General features: G+C 43.8%; 1 protein-coding gene across 10 annotated transcripts in view; it reads right to left on the bottom strand.

The window, feature by feature from the left end:
* elavl4 (ELAV like neuron-specific RNA binding protein 4) overlaps window positions 1-18,615 on the bottom strand; it is a 72,238-nt gene that overhangs the window by 16,334 nt on the left and 37,289 nt on the right. For 8 of the 10 annotated variants that reach the window (XM_082956856.1, XM_082956860.1, XM_082956857.1 and 5 more), the window contains 2 exons: window positions 8,034-8,137; window positions 1,881-2,033 (listed from right to left, as the gene is read on the bottom strand). In XM_082956856.1, the coding sequence (XP_082812982.1) occupies window positions 1,881-2,033; window positions 8,034-8,137 (257 nt within the window). Of the gene's footprint in view, window positions 1-1,879; window positions 2,034-8,033; window positions 8,138-18,615 lie in introns of all 10 variants that reach the window. The other 2 variants (XM_014216624.3, XM_014216622.3) reach the window with 1 other exon arrangement.

Raw genomic sequence — 18,615 nt, 5'->3', positions numbered from 1 at the left:
TGGACAGCAGAATCTTCATGATCAGGACAGTGGCAAGAAATGTGGGTTTAGGCTTTGTAATAACATAATTCCCCAGTCCCAACTCATTGTCAAGTCAATGTGAGTTCAGTCCACCATCCTTGGACTATTTGTAACAGAACATTGTCTTCTCTGACTCTGTGAACTATGCAAACTGTGACTCAAAGTTCTTTCTGACGATACTGAGCAGGAGACTGGCTGCAATATGCATCACGTTGATGGTCTGTGAAAATGAACTAAATCTCCTAATTAGTGGGTTTGAGCACATTTGTCCAAACCAAACTGATTCCTAGATTGGCCTTTGGAGCTTGTGTGCTCACTCTGAGCCACAGTAATGTCTGAAACTGAACAGATGGAGGGGAATTCTGATTTGGAATATCAAATTATGTTGATGATATTGGCGTGTGTGTGTGTGTGTGTGTGTGTGTGTGTGTGTGTGTGTGTGTGGTGTGTGTGTGTGTGTGTGTGTGTGTGTGTGTGTGTGTGTGTAATGATGTTGAAATCAATGCATGATTAAACTGTCCTATACATATGAATGGTTAACCACTAAAAAGTAAAGGACAAAGGCAAAGCTTTTAAACTAATCTCTCTCTCCCTCTTCCCCTCTCTCACCCCACAGTTACACTTGTGTGAGTCGCAAGAGAGTTTTAATTTACGGTCCATTTCTCTTTATGGCAGTATGTGTGATGTGCCAGCTCTGAGCTCTCGGGCTCCTCTAAAACCCTCCTTGTTTCTTAATCACCAGCAACTAAAATTTAATTAGAAATTCCTTCAGCAGATCCCCCTGCCTCAGGGGAGGCCTCTCTGGGCTGGGTAGGGCCTGTATGTGCTGGTGGGCCAGGCACTGTGTGCGTGTGAGTGAGAGGGAGAAAGAGAGAGAAGGAGAAAGAGAACGTGTGTGCGTGCATCTGAGGCAGAAGATTTGCCTGTCTCTCTCTCTGTGGAGTGGTTCTGGCACTGTGAGACATGTAAGGTTATGATCCTGCCTACTGTTCCCTTCAACAGTGTGGTTGGGATACAATGGAGAAGAAGAGACTGTTGGCACACCAGCAGGATGAGCATTGGGCTTGTGGAGAACATGCTTGGGAAACTGTTCCGTCTCTTAAGACAAACTGTGTGCAAGCGTGGTAATACCATGAATTATTTAGACATTTTCTTTTTTTAAATACTGCTCCACAGAATGCGTCAGACATTCCATTCCATTTAGGCTATTCAGAGGTTGATTTATTTATGACAGTGGTATGAGACAAGGTTAATGGGAATATCTAGCTGGCTAGTACTGTTGTTATATGAACAGATGTGTTTTCCACTGCCTTTACTTTTTGTGCTGTTGTTTGTGATCCCGAGGGCTGTGTGGAACAGGTCTTGTGGAAGCATAGCTGCAAATAAACAGACCTGCTCTAAATTTGATCCTGTTCTGTTGTGTGGAGGGCCCCAGTGTCAGGGCTGATTTATTCTGCTTAGGCAAATGAGTGTGGCTTACAATGTGTTGTACTCATTCTGCTTCATCAGTACACATAACACTGGAGCCTGCCGCAGGCAGACAAAACCTCTGAAATGGATCTAAGAGCTGTGCAATGGAAGTCATGCTGCATGTTTTGGCATCATGGTTTAATCTCTTTGTGTGCCTGTGCTCGGGTTGTGAGTAGGGTGTATATGACTCAGATGAACATACGTTTATGTATATATGTTTGTGTGCATATTTGTGTGTGTTATCATGTTTAGGCAAATGCATGTGTGCTGGGCTGATTACAGTGTGTGTGTGTGTGTGTGTGTGTGTGTGTGTGTGTGTGTGTGTGTGTGTGTGTGTGTGTGTGTGTAAGTTTGTAAGTATATATATGAAAAGGCTCCCCATGGATACCTGTGACCTGGTCCACCAGGATGCGGGAGGTGATGATGCGTCCGTACTGGGAGAAGAGCTGCTCCAGGTCCTTCTGGGTCATGGTCTTTGGCAGACCACTCACATACAGGTTAGCGTCTCGGATGGAGGCTGAGCTGGGACGTGCATATGACACCTTAGGAGATAGGTAAGAGATAAAAATTACTGTAGCATCAATGAGAACATTTTGAGCTTAGAGCATTGGTTTGTATTTTTTCCAGGGCATTGGCAGAGATGTCGGTGCAAGTTGTTTTTAATGACCTGAATCACAGAGCTTCACCTTACTGAGCTTGTTTTAATTAGCACATAACTTGCGTTACAGCAGATTCCATCTAAAAGCCATTTACACATTAGCCTTGCAGACCCCATGCAGAAGAGTTGTGAGGAAGTTAGATAGGCACCAATTTATCTTCCCTTTCATTTGTTGTATAACATTCATATTTGTGTACTGTAGCAAAAGGCTCACACATGAACCCTCATCCCCATCGAACCCTCATCCCAATCGAACCCTGATCCCCATCGAACCCTCATCAACCCTCATCATTAATATGGAAGTATTGGACAAATATATATTGCTCTTGTTAATTCTTACATAAAAACAAATGCACTCACACATACAGTAGATGGGAGAGAAGGTGTATGTACAGCCTGTGGATGAGGGTGGGAGAGAGAGAAATAGACGAAAAGAGGTAGTTTGGAAATCCTATTTTGGTGAGGGGGGTTGTATGGGGATGGATTGTACTGACTATAACTATGCAACCTGAATGAGGTGGGTGCCTTCTCTCACAGACCCCTCCACAGTTCTGTAACACCCTCTCTTCAGTGTGCCACACTCACCAGCACCTTGGACAGCGCCTCTCTCTCACACACTCGGAGTCCCTCACACTCCCACTCTCACACAGACTGTCGATGCTTGGCTGTCATCTCTCCTGTTAGCCTGGGTCACAGCTCTCATTCTGTCAGAGCACACACTCACCTCCCTCAGTCTAATTTAGATGCTACCATTTCCTTAACTCTTATTTTAAAATGTCATATAAACTGTAGTATTACACTATATTGGAAGCTACTATCTGAAGGCTGTTCTGTTTGTCATTGACAGGGTGTTCTTCGTGATCTATAACTGGCAAATTAGACCTTGATGATGCAGTCGTGCCATGTTCGCTCTCTCCTGAAACAGTTCCTGTCCTTTGTTGAATGCTGTTCTAATTTCTAGATTGCGACCTGGTTTTACTATTTCAAAATGTGAGTTTAATCCTGTTACCATTGCTGACTGCAGATCCTTTTCCATCCAGGGTATTCATTCAAAGACATAAGCCATTAAACACTGGCTCCCGAGTGGCTCAGCGGTCTAAGGCACTGCATCTCAGTGCTAGAGGCGTCACTACAGACCATGGTTCGATTCCAGGTGGGTTTGATATGGAGTTCCATAGGGAGTGATTGGGAGTACCGTAGGGCAGCATACAATTGGCCCAGCGTTGGCCGGGGTAGGCCATAATTTTCTATGGGTGGCCATGCTTTCCACCTGGCTACCCCTACCCTGATCAACAGCCCTCCACCCCCCCCAGCAACTCGCCCAAGCCTCCCCCATTTCTCCTTCACCCAAATCCAGATAGCTGATGTTCTGAAAGTGCTGCACAATCTGGACCCTCTCTTTCTAAAATGATCTGCCGAAATTGTTGCAACCCCTATTACTAGCCTGTTCAACCTGTCTTTCGTATCGTCTGAGATTCCCATAGATTGGAAAGCTGCCGCGGTCATCCCCCTCTTCAAAGGGGGAGACACTCTAGACCCAAACTGCTACAGACCTATATCCATCCTACCCTGCCTTTCTAAGGTCTTCGAAAGCCAAGTTAACAAACAGATTACAGACCATTTCGAATCCCACCGTACCTTCTCCGCTATGCAATCTGGTTTCAGAGCAGGTCATGGGGGCACCTCAGCCACGCTCAAGGTCCTAAACGATATCATAACCGCCATCGATAAGAGACATTACTGTGCAGCCGTATTCATAGACCTGGCCAAGGCTTTCGACTCTGTCAATCACCACATTCTCATCGGCAGACTCAACAGCCTTGGTTTCTCAAATGATTGTCTCGCCTGGTTCACCAACTACTTCTCTGATAGAGTTCAGTGTGTCAAATCGGAGGGCCTGTTGTCCGGACCTCTGGCAGTCTCTATGGGGGTGCCACAGGGTTCAATTCTCGGGCCGACTCTCTTCTCTGTATACATCAATGATGTCGCTCTTGCTGCTGGTGATTCTCTGATCCACCTCTACGCAGACGACACCATTCTGTATACCTCTGGCTCGTCTTTGGACACTGTGTTAACTAACCTCCAGACGAGCTTCAATGCCATACAACACTCCTTCTGTGGCCTACAACTGCTCTTAAATGCAAGTAAAACTAAATGCATGCTCTTCAACCGATCGCTGCCCGCACCTGCCCGCCCGTCCAGCATCACTACTCTGGACGGCTCTGACTTAGAATATGTGGACAACTACAAATACCTAGGTGTCTGGTTAGACTGTAAACTCTCCTTCCAGACTCACATTAAGCATCTCCAATCCAAAATTAAATCTAGAATCGGCTTCCTATTTCGCAACAAAGCATCCTTCACTCATGCTGCCAAACATACCCTTGTAAAACTGACCATCCTACCGATCTTCGACTTCGGCGATGTCATTTACAAAATAACACTCTACTCAACAAATTGGATGCAGTCTATCACAATGCCATCCGTTTTGTCACCAAGTCTCTGCTAGGTAAAGCCCCGCCTTATCTCAGCTCACTGGTCACCATAGCAGCACCCACCCGTATATCTCACTGGTCACCCCAAAAGACAGTTCTCTGCTGCCAATGACTGGAACGAACTGCAAAAATCACTGAAGCTGGAGATTCATATCTCCCTCACTAGCTTTAAGCACCAGCTGTCAGAGCAGCTCACAGATCACTGCACCTGTACATAGCCCATCTGTAATTAGCCCATCCAACTACCTCATCCCCATACTGTATTTATTTATTTATCTTGCTCCTTTGCACCCCAGTATCTCTACTTGCACATTCATCTTCTGCATATCTACCATTCCAGTGTTTAATTGCTATATTGTAATTACTTCGCCACCATGGCCTATTTATTGCCTTACCTCCCTTATCCTACCTCATTTGCACATGCTGTATATAGATTTTTCTACTGTATTATTGACTGTATGTTTGTTTATTCCATGTGTAACTCTGTGTTGTTGTATGTGTCGAACTGCTTTGCTTTATCTTGGCCAGATCGCAGTTGCAAATGAGAACTTGTTCTCAACTAGCCTACCTGGTTAAAAAAAGGTTAAATAAAAAAATTGTAAATAAGAATTTGTTCTTAACTGACTTGCCTGGTTAAAAAATGTACTTGTACAAATAAAAACATATTGGCATATCACAAATTATCCTGTTGAACTCTGAAGGCAAAAGCATTGGCAGTTAGCTTCCCCTGTGGCCCTTCTTCTCTTTCAAACAAACTTTCCTTCTTTCCCCTTTGGTTCTATCACTTTCTCTCCTTCTCTCCCTGTCAGCCTGCCCCATATGTCTTATCCATCAACACCTCCAATGGCTGTAACGTGTGTGTGTGTGTGTGTGTGTGTGTGTGTGTGTGTGTGTGTGTGTGTGTGTGTGTGTGTGTGTGTGTGTGTGTGTGTGTGTGTGTGTGTGTGTGTGTGTGTGTGTGTGTGTGTGTGTGTGTGTGTGTGTGTGTGTGTGTGTGAAGAGAGACTGTGTAGCCCTGCTCTTCTCACCTCCAGCGGGCTCCTTCCTCTCACACCTCCACAGGGTAGCAGCAGCAGAATTGTGCTGAGAAACTCTGAGGTGTCATGGAGGAGGAAACCACACGCTTTAAAAGACAGAAACATACCCCAGAAAGACACCGCCTGTGTGTGTGAAACTCTGTGGCGAACCGAGCCGCTCCCTTTTGTTTACACCCTACAGTGTTGGAGCACTGAGGGTACTAGTGTTATGGGGGTACTAGAAGGGAAAAGTGTGTATGGAATAGGGAGTGATGTGTCTGTGAGTATTATGTGTACACACATACGGATGGATATTCCCATAGGCTTACTGTACATTACCATGATTGCCTACATATTAACTACAGTATTGTACTGCATAGAAAACACACGTTTCATCAGCTGAGGCTTGGTGTGAAACTGGAAAGTCATATCAAAGACACTAAGCTCTTCATGTCAAGTGTCTTCCTGAAAAGAGGGCTCTGAATGTTTTCTCTGCACATCGATGTATGAACTGTAGTTCAATGACACCACAAGCAGCTCTCTCTTCTCTCCCACCAGAGAGCCTCACACTGGGCTGCAAGACAGAGCTGTCTGCTGCTATTAGGAAGTCTGTCTTCATTTTCATGGCTGCTTAAGATAACCTCTGGTGCAGAAAGAAAGGCCTGTGGCACTGCATGGATATTTTAAGTAGATAATGACCTTGAACACACTTATTAGAAGTTGTAAAAGGGGCATTTTCTTCAGTGCTACTCAGAAAAGGCCTTATTGATGTGGGTAGCACAGTCTAAATAATGGGTTTCGCACAGTGGCAAGAATAAAAATAGCAAAATTTAAATCGAAAGGGAGAGACAGACAAAAGGGCTGGCCTAAACCTCTCATGCAGAGAGGGAATCTGCTGCTATCACTGAGAGCTAGGGTGAAGTCGAAGATGCTACTCCGTCTGACTGGATAAGATGGACAGACAGAGGAAGCTGAACGATGTGGAACGCAGTGTGTGTATTTGTAAGAGAGAGATAGGAGAGGACAGAGCGTGTGGGGGGAGAGGACATCGCTCACTGGTGTACTTGCTCTTTGGACTGTGTGCTCCAGGATGATAGACACGGAAGATCGCTCCCGTTTTATTACACACAAGCTGTGGGAGGAAGAGGCTGTGCAAGAGCTGAGGAAGCGAGGAGTGTGCGTGTAGCTCTGAATATGCTATGGGTTTTGACAGCGTCAATGAGAAACAGCAGTAGGCTCTTCTCTCTAGCCCAAGGGGACAGGCCATAGCACGCTGGTGATTCCTAAGTGGGCTGCTTCCTAAAGACAAGCCTGATGCGTGGGGACTTGGGAGGACTGGGGAGCGTCACTGCTACAGTAGCCTGGGTTGGGGGCCTGGGTGCTAGCTTGGCCCTCTGGTTTTCCATCAGCAGAGTTCATTAGTGAGGGAGAGTGGCAGCGGGAATCTACAGACATGGACCCAGTGACTCATCCTAACGCCTGTCAGCTACACTCAGTGGGTGAGACCTGCGCTAGAGTAACTGTGGGTCATACTGACTGTCACACACTGACACGCACAGACATACACAGAGAGCTCTGCCTGTCTCCCCACGCCCTTGCCTCTCAAGAGCCCACTTCAAAGCACTGTGCTGGATTGAAAACAGGCTGGGCTGTGTTGATCTGGTGTGGTTGTTTCCCTTTACAATATTGACCTGTCATGTTCAGGGCTGTCGAGGGATTGGGGATTGTGTATGGGCTTTTCCCATTCAGCTCGGCAGGGTAATCTGATCTGATTAGGAATACGTTACTGAAAGGGCTTGGATTATGGTAGCAGAGCAGATTACAGTATGGCTTAAAGCGAACAGCATAACAGAGCCATATGAGGGGATAGCGATCGTAATCCTGCTCAACAAGTAAAGACAAACGACTATATAAAATGGATATTGAGTATACTACTAATAAAACTATACTACTTATGAAATGATACTTTCTCCATTTTCCCTTCATCTTTATTTGACTTCCAACCTTTAATAACATGTAATATTAATTTGAGTCCTCTATTTAACTTTGGGCAGCATGTAATAAATGTTTTTTCCCTACTGTCTGAAAATCTTTCTAGTTTCACCTTTACATTTTGACATTTTAGAAATGAATTAGCATATCAGTTATACCTCACGGCTTTTAATGCTCTTTGATTCAGCTACTATTTCACTCTCTCTCTCTCTGCATGTATTTAAATGAGTATGAATCTGCTCTCTAGCTTATCAGAAGCCTCAGTCACTGCCCAACATTCCTAAAACCTACATGGGCACTGAAGCAGTGCGATCCTAATCACATGGCCGCTGGGTGAATTGATATTCAGGGTACAGAACAGTTTTTACCAATCTGACTTACCTTGATAGTTTTGGTTTGAAGTCTGAGTCCGTTTAATGTGTTAATGGCTTTCTCTGCATCCTTTGGGTCTATGTAGTTGACGAACCCATAGCCCAGACTCTGCCCTGTAAAACAGAGAGAGCATTTTTACAATACATAATTCTACCCAGTACATTCAGAATTGGTACAGATACATTCTAAGTCCAAGTAATGTCTTCACAACTGAAAGCGAAAAAAATGTCATTGTTTTTGAAAAACATCTGACATTGTCATTAATACCAGATTTGTTTTGATTCAACATTTTCCTGACATCTCTGGATATTTATTTCAGGCAGAGCCGGCTTTGTTGAGCTAGTTGACTTTCAACAAACGCCCAAAGCTATTGTGGCTGTGTGATAGTAAAATAAACAAACTTGCTACACAAGTGCCTGGCAAGTCCAAGTGGAGCAACGTACTTATAGCCATTAATGGAAACAGACAGCAGTAAGTCCACAGTGGAAAAGACAAAGTGAATCTCAAATGTAAAACAGCGCTGCTTTAGCACCAAGTAAATAGCATCCAAGGCAAGCTGCAGCTTTGGGCCAAAGGGAGCTAGCTGTATTTCTCACATCAAACACGATGCTTCTCCCTCACTTTCAGTGGATTACCCTGGATTATCATTTCCCCATTGATCATTAAAAACCTCCTGTCCTGGAGAGAATCTCTGTGGTTCACAGCTATTTTTACCCTTCATCTCGCTGACACTGATCTGACAGCACCCCTCGGAAAGTTTGGACACTAAAATAGAACTATGCCATTAACGCAAATATATCCGTGGGCCTGTGGATATGTATTCAATATCAAAGTGCCTTCGCAAAGACATCTCTTCTCATACTCCTCAATGTGGGTTGCCGATAATTAGCCAACTGCAGAGCGGCTCCCCCCTCTCTATCACCTTCCTCCTCCCCCTTCCACTGCTTCACAAGGAGAACTTGAGGCTCGACAAGCATAGCTTACAAAAGGTTAGCTGAAATGAAGTGTGCTTCCGAAGCGCACTCATGCAGAGCTGCCTGGATGTGCTGGGTTGCGATTAATGATACAGTTACATTGCACTTGGGCGGGCAGGCAGGTAGGCAGGCAGGCAGGAGCTGTGTGTGTGGAGAGAGTCTCCGGTGCTCATCCCTCCTCTGCATGCTCACCCTGGCCCTCAGCGCTCAGTTCTGAGAGGCCATCAGGGCCCCTACACTGTCATGTCCGCTGTGCCAAGCACCTCTCTAAAGTACATGTGTGCTTGTATATGTTTGTAGGCACATGTACCGTATACATACTATAAACGCATGTCCATGTGTGTGAATGGATTTCAAATGAACACAAGGACCGGTCTCTGATCCCTCACTCCCTCCAATTCTGGTGCAGTCTACACCAGTGTGTCTTTGGGAGTTGGCACCAGTCCCTGTGCCCACCTTGGCAAGGCTGGATGGGAGATCTGGGTGTGCCCCTCCTCCCACCCCCCTGGCACCACTCCCTAGGTGAGTGGAGAAATGGGGTGAGGCAGCTGCTTTCAGCACGAGGCAGCTCCATGAGGGGATTCCACCCACCAGTAACAGAGTAGCCCACAGCAGGGGTCCATGGGCTGGCTGCTTCCTGGAGACACAACGCCAACGCACAGAATCATACACTCATACTGCATGTAAAACATTTTGTTTTGTTGCAAACTATGGACCGCTGATGAGAATATACCACTAAAACCTACACAGTAAATAGAACGTGTTCACACACACACCCTGACAAGGTCAAAAAGTGGTAGTGCGCAGACTGTGGGCCAACACTGGCAGGCAAACTTGTCTTGGCCTTTCACAACAACAACTTGCTCTGCACGCACGCAGCCCAGCAGGTTCAACCCAGCACGATGCCTGACTGAAATAAATACACAGGCCTAGCACAGAACGGTTCAGAACAGCACAGCTCAGCACGGCGCAGCCCAGCACGCCTCAACGCTGTTCCACACAGCACAGCAAAGCTACTCCGCATTGTATTTAGACTTTCTTTTTTTCTACTGTGTCATTGACTTGTTTATTGTGTTATTGGCTTGTTTATTGTTTACTCCATGTGTAACTCTGTGTTGTTGTCTGTGTCACACTGCTTTGCTTTATCTTGTCCAGGTCGCAGTTGTAAATGAGAACTTGTTCTCAACTGGCCTACCTGGTTAAATAAAGGTAAAATAAATAAAAAATAAACTTTAAGAGCAGTACATAGCTGTACAGGATAGCGCAGGTGTTTTAGCACTAAAATGTTTTAGCTTTTTGTATAAAAGGCTTATTTTCTGGTTGTTTACTGTGTTATATATAGGAATCTAGATCCACGTGTCACTAGAAAGGCTGAGTGCCATTTTGAAGGATTGTACAAATGCCATTAAGGATAATTATAGACAAACATCTGGAAAAAAAGGCATCCCAGGAAGCTGAAAATGCCATGAAGATAGCATAATAAATACCCTCTAATGGAAGAGCAAACAGGAAATTATCTCTATGCCGTTTAATTTGTCTAATGGATACATTAACTTATACATTTTAATTGTCAATTAAAACCACAAACCAAAATGATGCATTGCAGTTTTAATTAGCTTTTAATGAGGATAGATCTTCATTTTCCATGACTTTCAGCTCCTAACAACAGCAATCCAATCCCATCCCCAAATCTGGAGGCGTTTGAACAACATGTACAAACTAAAAAGACAATGCTTAACATCAATTAAAAGGGATATTGTTCATAAATATACAGCTTAGTAATGTCAGCGGTGGGATCGTGCTGAGCTCCTTCATTAGGATGAGTTGAGCTAAAAGCACAGGGCCAATAGTTGTGTGTGACAGTGGATCCCCCCTCTTTGTGATCCAGAGTGGTGCGTTGGTTCGTAGCAGGCGTGCGTGGGGATAATTGAGCTCATTAGTTGTGACATTAACACAGCAGTGCCATAATGCTTCATAACAGCTGTCCCGTTTTAGCCCTAACCACTACTGATGAGAGAGCGGGCCGGGGTAATTGAGACCACCTCACCAGGTCTGCACCGCTCCCCGTACAGTCAAAAAATAAATACGAGGGGGAAATAGGCAGTGTACCAAATGTTTTTCCTTGGCAAATCACTGCTATTTCCAGTGAGTGGCTCCTCTCGGTGGTGCTACAGTATGACTAAGCCATTATTTGTTTCCTGAAGAGCAGCAGGTTGCGGAATGTGTGAGATGATAAAATGAGTGTGTTTCCAGCGGGTGTTCTGCCTCTCCCGATGTGGTGACTTGCACAGAGAACCACAGACACACACACACCATGTGGAAAGAGAGTTGCCCGCTGGGGCCTCCTGTGTCATTGCTTCCATACACTTATGGTCTTCCTTCCTTCCTTCCTTCCTTCCTATTGTTTTGTATTGTTAGATATTACTGCACTGTTGGAGCTACGAATATAAGCATTTCGCTACACCCGTGATAACATCTGGAAAATATGTGTACTCTACCAATAAAATTGGATTTATTACCTTCAAGTACACTGTAGATAGTTACAGTACCTCCATTCCATTTATTAACATGCATGTCTATACACAAGATATGATCTGTAACCTAGCAGTAAACAATATCCTTCTGTGATTGGGCCCTTCATAAAAATAAGAATTGCCTTAATATTTCACAATGGTTAAGACAACATTGCGATGCTCTGTATTAATGACTGACAAACTGTTCTCTCTAAGCCTCCATGTTCGGTCTGTGTCTCGGAGTCCCCACTCCATCCTGTCAGTGAAAATGGCTTCAATCTGTCATATAAGATGCCATGGGATGAGAGAGAAGAGGGGGAAAGTGCACTGTGCACAAGATGACAGTACTATGAACAGCTGACGGTAACATACCTTGATAGCACCAGGTTCCTGAGGTAGAAACAGGCATATTGGTTTGGTCAGTCTTAAATTTAGCCACATTTAAGATTTGGAGGAAGAAAGAAAACATTTCAGTTTGTCAAAACAGATGTGTATCATCGTGTTGGTTCCCTGACATTTTACCCTTGCTGCAACAGCAACTTGGGTACTATTTTTGACGGACCAGCACTCTCCAAAATATTTGCGGGAGTAGTCACCAACTTAAATTCCGACAAATACACATATACACATTTCTAGAAGTTCCCAGTTCAGTATTATGTTGTTAAAGTTCAAGAAGTTAGGTTTTGTTTGCTAATCTCCTAAAGAAAGTAGAATTACCTAATGTGCAGTTTTATGATATGATTGAATATACATTTATAATTCACACTTTAAATCTACATAAACCACTTAGCTGCGGTAAGTGCTTCTAGTACGAAAAAAAGGACAGAGGCTCAGTTCATTCTAACTGGCTGTTAATAGCAAAAGTAATTTGATTACAGCAAACATGGACTCAGAGCTATTAAGCGCATTTTGTATGCCACTATTTACCATATGCATTTTTGGCCATATTTCATTTTTATACATACAGCAATGGCATAACACTGAACAATTGACAAACATTAGGTCATAATATAAGCATTTGACTATAATGGCATTCAAACACTAATAAAGCCTTACTGTAGCTATGTGCTTACATTAGTGTGACTAAATTGCTGACCAAATAAACATTCCACACATACACTGCCTCCGCTCAGATGTCTGTTCTCTGGGGTTGCCAAGGTAGCAGCAACTGTAATATGCAGGAGTCTCCCACCCACCCCCAGTCCCTCCTCCCAATCGGTGGCTGTTGCCTGAGGCGAGTTGGCTGGAAGCTCAAAATGTGTAGGATGTCTGGGAGGATAGCAGAGTAGCAGGAGAGAGGACCCCTGTGAATCTGGGACGCCCCAGCTCCGTGACGTCAGGCCTGGATATGACAACAGTGACAGCAGCTAGAGCCGGAGCAGTGCGATGGTCCTCCAGATCTGGGGACTGGCTGACTGGCCCACTCTCCCTCTCCCATGTATGGGCCACTCAAGCAGCACAGGGAGTGGGGGGAGAAGAAAGGAGACAGCCCGGGTGTGTTTATGCCTGGGATTCTAAAAATGTATTGCAAACACACATTTAAGTTTCTGAGTTCCAGGCATCTGCACTCATGGGCCTGGCTGGTCTGTAATACCTGGCGTAAGGGAAGATGTCAGATGTGTGTAAATCTCGTCCCATACCAGCTATATTAATGCCTTCTTTTACCTTCTATCATTTCTGTCTTACAGTATATTAATGTATTCTGGATTTAACAAATGATAGCGATTTGAAATGAAGTCAATTGGTATTTGCTAGCATGTCTAAGGTGATGCAGAGTTTGTTTTCCATCTTTCACTTTGGTCCAATTTAAGAGCTACCAGCCTCATTGTCATACTAAGTACTTTATATCATACTGTTTTATCATCAGCGTTCTACGGAGGAAGCTATTTTATGCACGCTTGCATCATATTAATTGTTATATGAACCAGTGAGATTCATGTGAACCGGAGGAGGGTGAATACACACTGTGTTCCACTTTGCAAAGCACTGACATTCATTCCTGATGCTCATCACTATGGAACGTTTGATTGCGCAAGAGCTTAGTAAACAAACAGTTCCAGCAACAAACCAACAATACAAACCATGTATTGGAAGTAAATAAAACAGCATTGGCTTTGACTGTGAACTCCTTTGAACGTACAGGAAACTGCCAAACAACAAAACACCAAATGATGGAACCCCATGAGCTTAGAAAAACTTCAATCCACCTTGGCATAGATTCTACAAGTGTCTGGAACTCTACTGGAGGAATGCGTCATTCTTCCAGGAGAAATTCCATCATCTGGTGTTAGTTGATGCTGGTGGAAAACACTGTCTCAGGCTCTGCTCCAGAAACTCCCATAAGTGTTCAATTGGGTTGAGATCTGGTGACTGAGACGGCCATGGCATATGGTTTACATCGTTTTCATGCTCATCAAACAATTCAATGACCACGGGGGCTGCAGGTAGCCTATCAGTTGGATCAGTAACCAAACGGTCGCTGGTTCAAATTCCCAAGCCAACTAGGTGAAAAATCTGTATTTGTCCTTGAGCAAGGAACTTAACCCTACTTGCTCCTGTTAGTTGCTCTGGATAAGAGCGTCTGCTAAATAACTAAACTGTAACCACTCGTGCCCTGTGGATGGGGGCATGGTCATCCAATGGAAGAGACATACATAAAGGTACAGACACGCACACATACATTGTTGTATGGTGGTATTATACATTTTGTAATGTAGTGGTGTAATAATGTTGTATGATGTACTGTTTTATATTTTGTTTTATGTGTAATGTAAGTGCCTTAATGTGTTTGGACCCCAGTAAAAGAGCAAGGCAGCAGCTAATGGGGATTCCTAATAAATACGAATGGGGGTATAGCCATGGTAGCCAAAATAATGGTTTGCCCAGCATTTCTATACATGACCCTAAGCATGTTAATTGCCTTATTAAGTCAGCAACCACACCTGTGTGGAAGCGCCTGCTTTAAATATACTTGTTATCCCTGATTTACTCAAGTGTTTCTATTATTTTCGCAGTTACCTGTATATTTTAGTATCAACAAAGAGATGAGAGTAAACTGAGTGAAAAAGTGAATTTTTCATCTCTTCCCTGTCAGACCAATAAGTTCGCTGTGTGTATCACAGAGAGGATTGGAGCGACTCGAACACGAGTTCACCACAGGTCTTCACACTCTCTCTGCTCTCAGATGTACAGTGAGGTGTTTCAGGGCCTACTACATCGTAGCAGACATCAAGTAGGATGAATATTTCATTCACATCTGCTTGTTTTTTTGTTGCATTGTCAGTATAATTTGCATCAGTTGTCCCAGTTGTTAAATTATGGGAAGGTGACTGCATTGATTGTACAGGGATCATTGTTGTCGTTGGTCAGTCCATACAGACTTTGATATACGCTGTAATTTAACCTATTGTGCCCGTGATACAGCCAGGCTCAAAATGGCACCACCCAAAAGTGACCAGAAATGGGCTTCTAAACTGGAAAACAATGGCCAGTACAATCATGATAGGAACAAATGGGTAACTAAAATGGAGAGGGGACACAGCAGACATTGGATAAAAACTGTGTCCACCCCTTGGGCTTCGAGTGATGGTCTCTTCAAGGGAAGAACATCTTTGAGGAAGATGGGTCTTGTATTACAGTGCGGTAATTATTTACTGTGTGGAGAACATGAACAGATGACTGTCTCAGTATGTAAAGTTGCTCTCTTATCAGGAACCAAATCCCAGGCACAATCAATTCCTGTTCCTGCATGAAATACAAATAACGACATGAGAGAAAATAAATGTATTTATTATGGATCCACATTTAGCTGCTGCCAAAGCAGCAGCTACTCTTCCTGGGGTCCAGCAAAATTACGGCAGTTTATACAATTTTAAAACATTACAATACATTCACAACACACTGTGTGCCCTCAGGCCCCTACTCCACCACTAGAACATATCTACATTACTAAATCTGTGTGTGTGTGTGTGTGTGTGTGTGTGTGTGTGTGTGTGTGTGTGTGTGTGTGTGTGTGTGTGTGTGTGTGTATATGCATGTGTCTGTGCCAATGTTTCTGTTGCTTCACAGTCCCCGCTGTTCCATAAGGTGTTTTTTTATCTGTCGTTTAAATCTAATTTTACTGCTTGTGTCAGTTACTTGATGTGGAATAGAGTTCCATGTAGTCATGACTCTATGTAGTATTGTGTGCCTCCCATAGTCTGTTCTGGACTTGGGACTGTGAAGAGACCTCTTGTGGCAGGTCTTGTGGGGTATGCATGGGTGTCCAAGCTGTGTGCCAGTAGTTTAAACAGACATCTCGGTGCATTCAACATGTCAATACCTCTCATAAATAAAAGTAGTGATGAAGTCACGACTGAACAGTAGTCAAGGTGCGACAAAAGTAGGGCCTGTAGGGCCTGCCTTGTTGATAGTGTTGCTAAGAAGGCAGAGCATCGCTTTATTATAGACAGACTTCTCCCCATCATAGCTACTACTGCATCAATATGTTTTGACCATGACAGTTTACAATCTGGTGTTACTCCAAGCAGTTTAGTCATCTCAACTTGCTCAATTTCTACATTATTTATTACAATATTTAGTTGAGGTTTAGGGTTTAGTGAGTGTTTTGTTCCAAATACAATGCTTTTAGTTTTAGAAATATTTAGGGATAACTTATTCCTTGCCACCCACTCTGAAACGAACTGCAGCTCTGTGTTGAGTGTTGCAGACATTTCAGTCGCTGTAGTAGCTGAAGTTTTTAATGTCGAGTCATCCGCATACATAGAAACTCTGGCTTTAGTCAAAGTCATGGCATGTTGTTAGTAAAAATTGAAAAAAGCAAGGGGCCTAAACATCTACCCTGGGGAATTCCTGATTCTAACTGGATTATATTTGAGAGGCTTCCATTAAAGAACACCCTCTGTGTTCTGTTAGACAAGTAACTCTTCATCCACATTATAGCAGGGGGTGTAAAGCCATAACACATACGTTTTTCCAGCAGCAGACTATGATCAATAATATCAAAGCTGCACTGAAGTCTAACAAGATAGCCCCCACAATATTTTATCATCTATTTCTCTCAGCCAATCATCAGTCATTTGTGTAAGTGCAGTGCTTGTTGAGTGTCATTCCCTATAAGCATGCTGAAATTCTGTTGTCAATTTGTTTACTGTAAAATAGCATTGTATCTGGTCAAACACAATTTTTTTGTCGGCTATTTGAGCCAGTAAAGGGGGCTTTACTATTCTTGGGTAGCGGAATGACTTCAGCTTCCCTGGTTATAAATACAAACACATTCATTTTCCTAAAGAAATGCAGCCAGTGCACAAAATTATCAAGAAAAATGGGCAACTGACAATGATCCAATTCCTGCCTTGGCGTCACCTGATCAGTCATTTCCATTCTCTGTATGCTGATGACCAGAATCACTAAAACTTTCCTAATGTATTCCATTAAAAGTTGTCATTCAATATGTTACCAGGTCCACAAGAATATCACTAGCTCTCCCCAAGGGTGTATGTTTATGTTATTAGAGGCAGACAGAGGCGGTGGTGCTTCAGCTCTGGCTGAAGATGTTTGCATTTTTACTGAGGATTAGGATTTTAATACCGTCTTTATAGAGATACACACAAGTCTGTTGGAGAACCTTCTGTTTTAGACAACACCTCAAACACCCTGTCCTTCACTCCCTTCCCACTGAAAAGTGGAACCTGCTGCCACACAATACAACTCACTTTGTGTCTCTCTTTAGTTTTGTCTTCAGCCTGAGAGAAAGTTGAGAGGGTGATGTGCCAGAGTCAGTGAGGGCATGTGTGGGCTCTAGCGATGTGCGTGTAAGTTTGCCTTAAATAAAAGATTAACCTGCAGGTCCCTGGTGTATTACATGCGCAGCAAGAAAGGCGTGGGGAGCAGGGTAAACAATCTGAGGTGGCACTTCACTGAGCTGGAGCGGGCCTGACAGACGAGCGCAGAGTGGCCGGGTGGGCTTGTACCTCACGCCGCTCTCGCTTCATCAAAGCTGACAGCACCCGGCCCAGAGAAAAGAGAAGCCTGTCTCTTACAACGCTCAGGCTTAGGTAGCTCTCATCACCTTGTCTCACAGACATCCTCCTTCCCTTTGAACTGCAGTGTAAAGGAATTTCACATTCTGTACTTCAAAAATGTACATACAGTTAACTGAAAGGGCAGGTCCATATGCATTAATGTCCTGTATGTGGTGTTTGAGAATGTAGTGTTTTAAATGGTATTCTGGTCAAATGTCTAGAAAGGTATGTTTGGAAAAGCACAAGAAAAGGCTCAGGTGTATATTAAGCTTAAAAAATTGTCCTCCCCGAAAGTTAGATAATGATACCAAGTGGTTGTGCATGCAGCCTCCTGGCATTCCCTCAACTGAGAGGGAGAAACGCTTTGTTAGTCTAAAAGTTTCAACGACGAAATTGCACCCATGGGAGGACAACAAAGACATCCACCGGAGAAGGGGGATATTTATAACACACTTTGTGTTCCTAAGTCATCAGAGACCTTGTATGGTAGAGAAGAACTCACAACGTTCTCAGAAATGGCCTTACTTTCCCATTTAGGTCAGTGAGAGCTTCCTGGTAATCTTGTGGTCCTTTGTGCCTCAGTTGGTAGAGCGTGGCGCTGCAACACCACATTTTGTGGGTTTTATTCCCGCTGGGGCCACACATACATAAAATGTATACACACATGACTAAGTTGCTTTGGATAAAAGCATCTGCTAAATGTCATATATTATTACTCTATGATGTCTCTTTTTACTCTCTCCGATATAAAATGTTAGGTCTCACTGTTTACTGTGCGGTCACGGTTTACTGTGCATCACACATATCGAAAAAATATATGTAAAAGGAGTGGAGAGTGTGGTTTCCAGGTGCTATTCTTATATATACACTACACATTACCTTCCTGCCAGCTCGGGCCCATTATTGTAAAAGATGGCCCTGTACTTCCATCAGCCTGCTGCTGCCTGAGCCACTGTCTAGCCTGGCTGCTTCTCATGGTCAAGAGTAGATGTTGCTCTTCAACACTGGCCCTTTTTAATGAGATTATCAAGGAAGAAGTGTCACTAAGTAGGATCTAAAATGAAAGCCATTATCTGGCATT

Source organism: Salmo salar, chromosome 10 (genome assembly GCF_965601325.2).
Source record: "Salmo salar chromosome 10, fSalSal1, whole genome shotgun sequence".
NCBI classification, from domain to species: Eukaryota; Metazoa; Chordata; class Actinopteri; order Salmoniformes; family Salmonidae; genus Salmo; species Salmo salar.
This window is presented reverse-complemented; position numbering and strand designations above follow the sequence as displayed.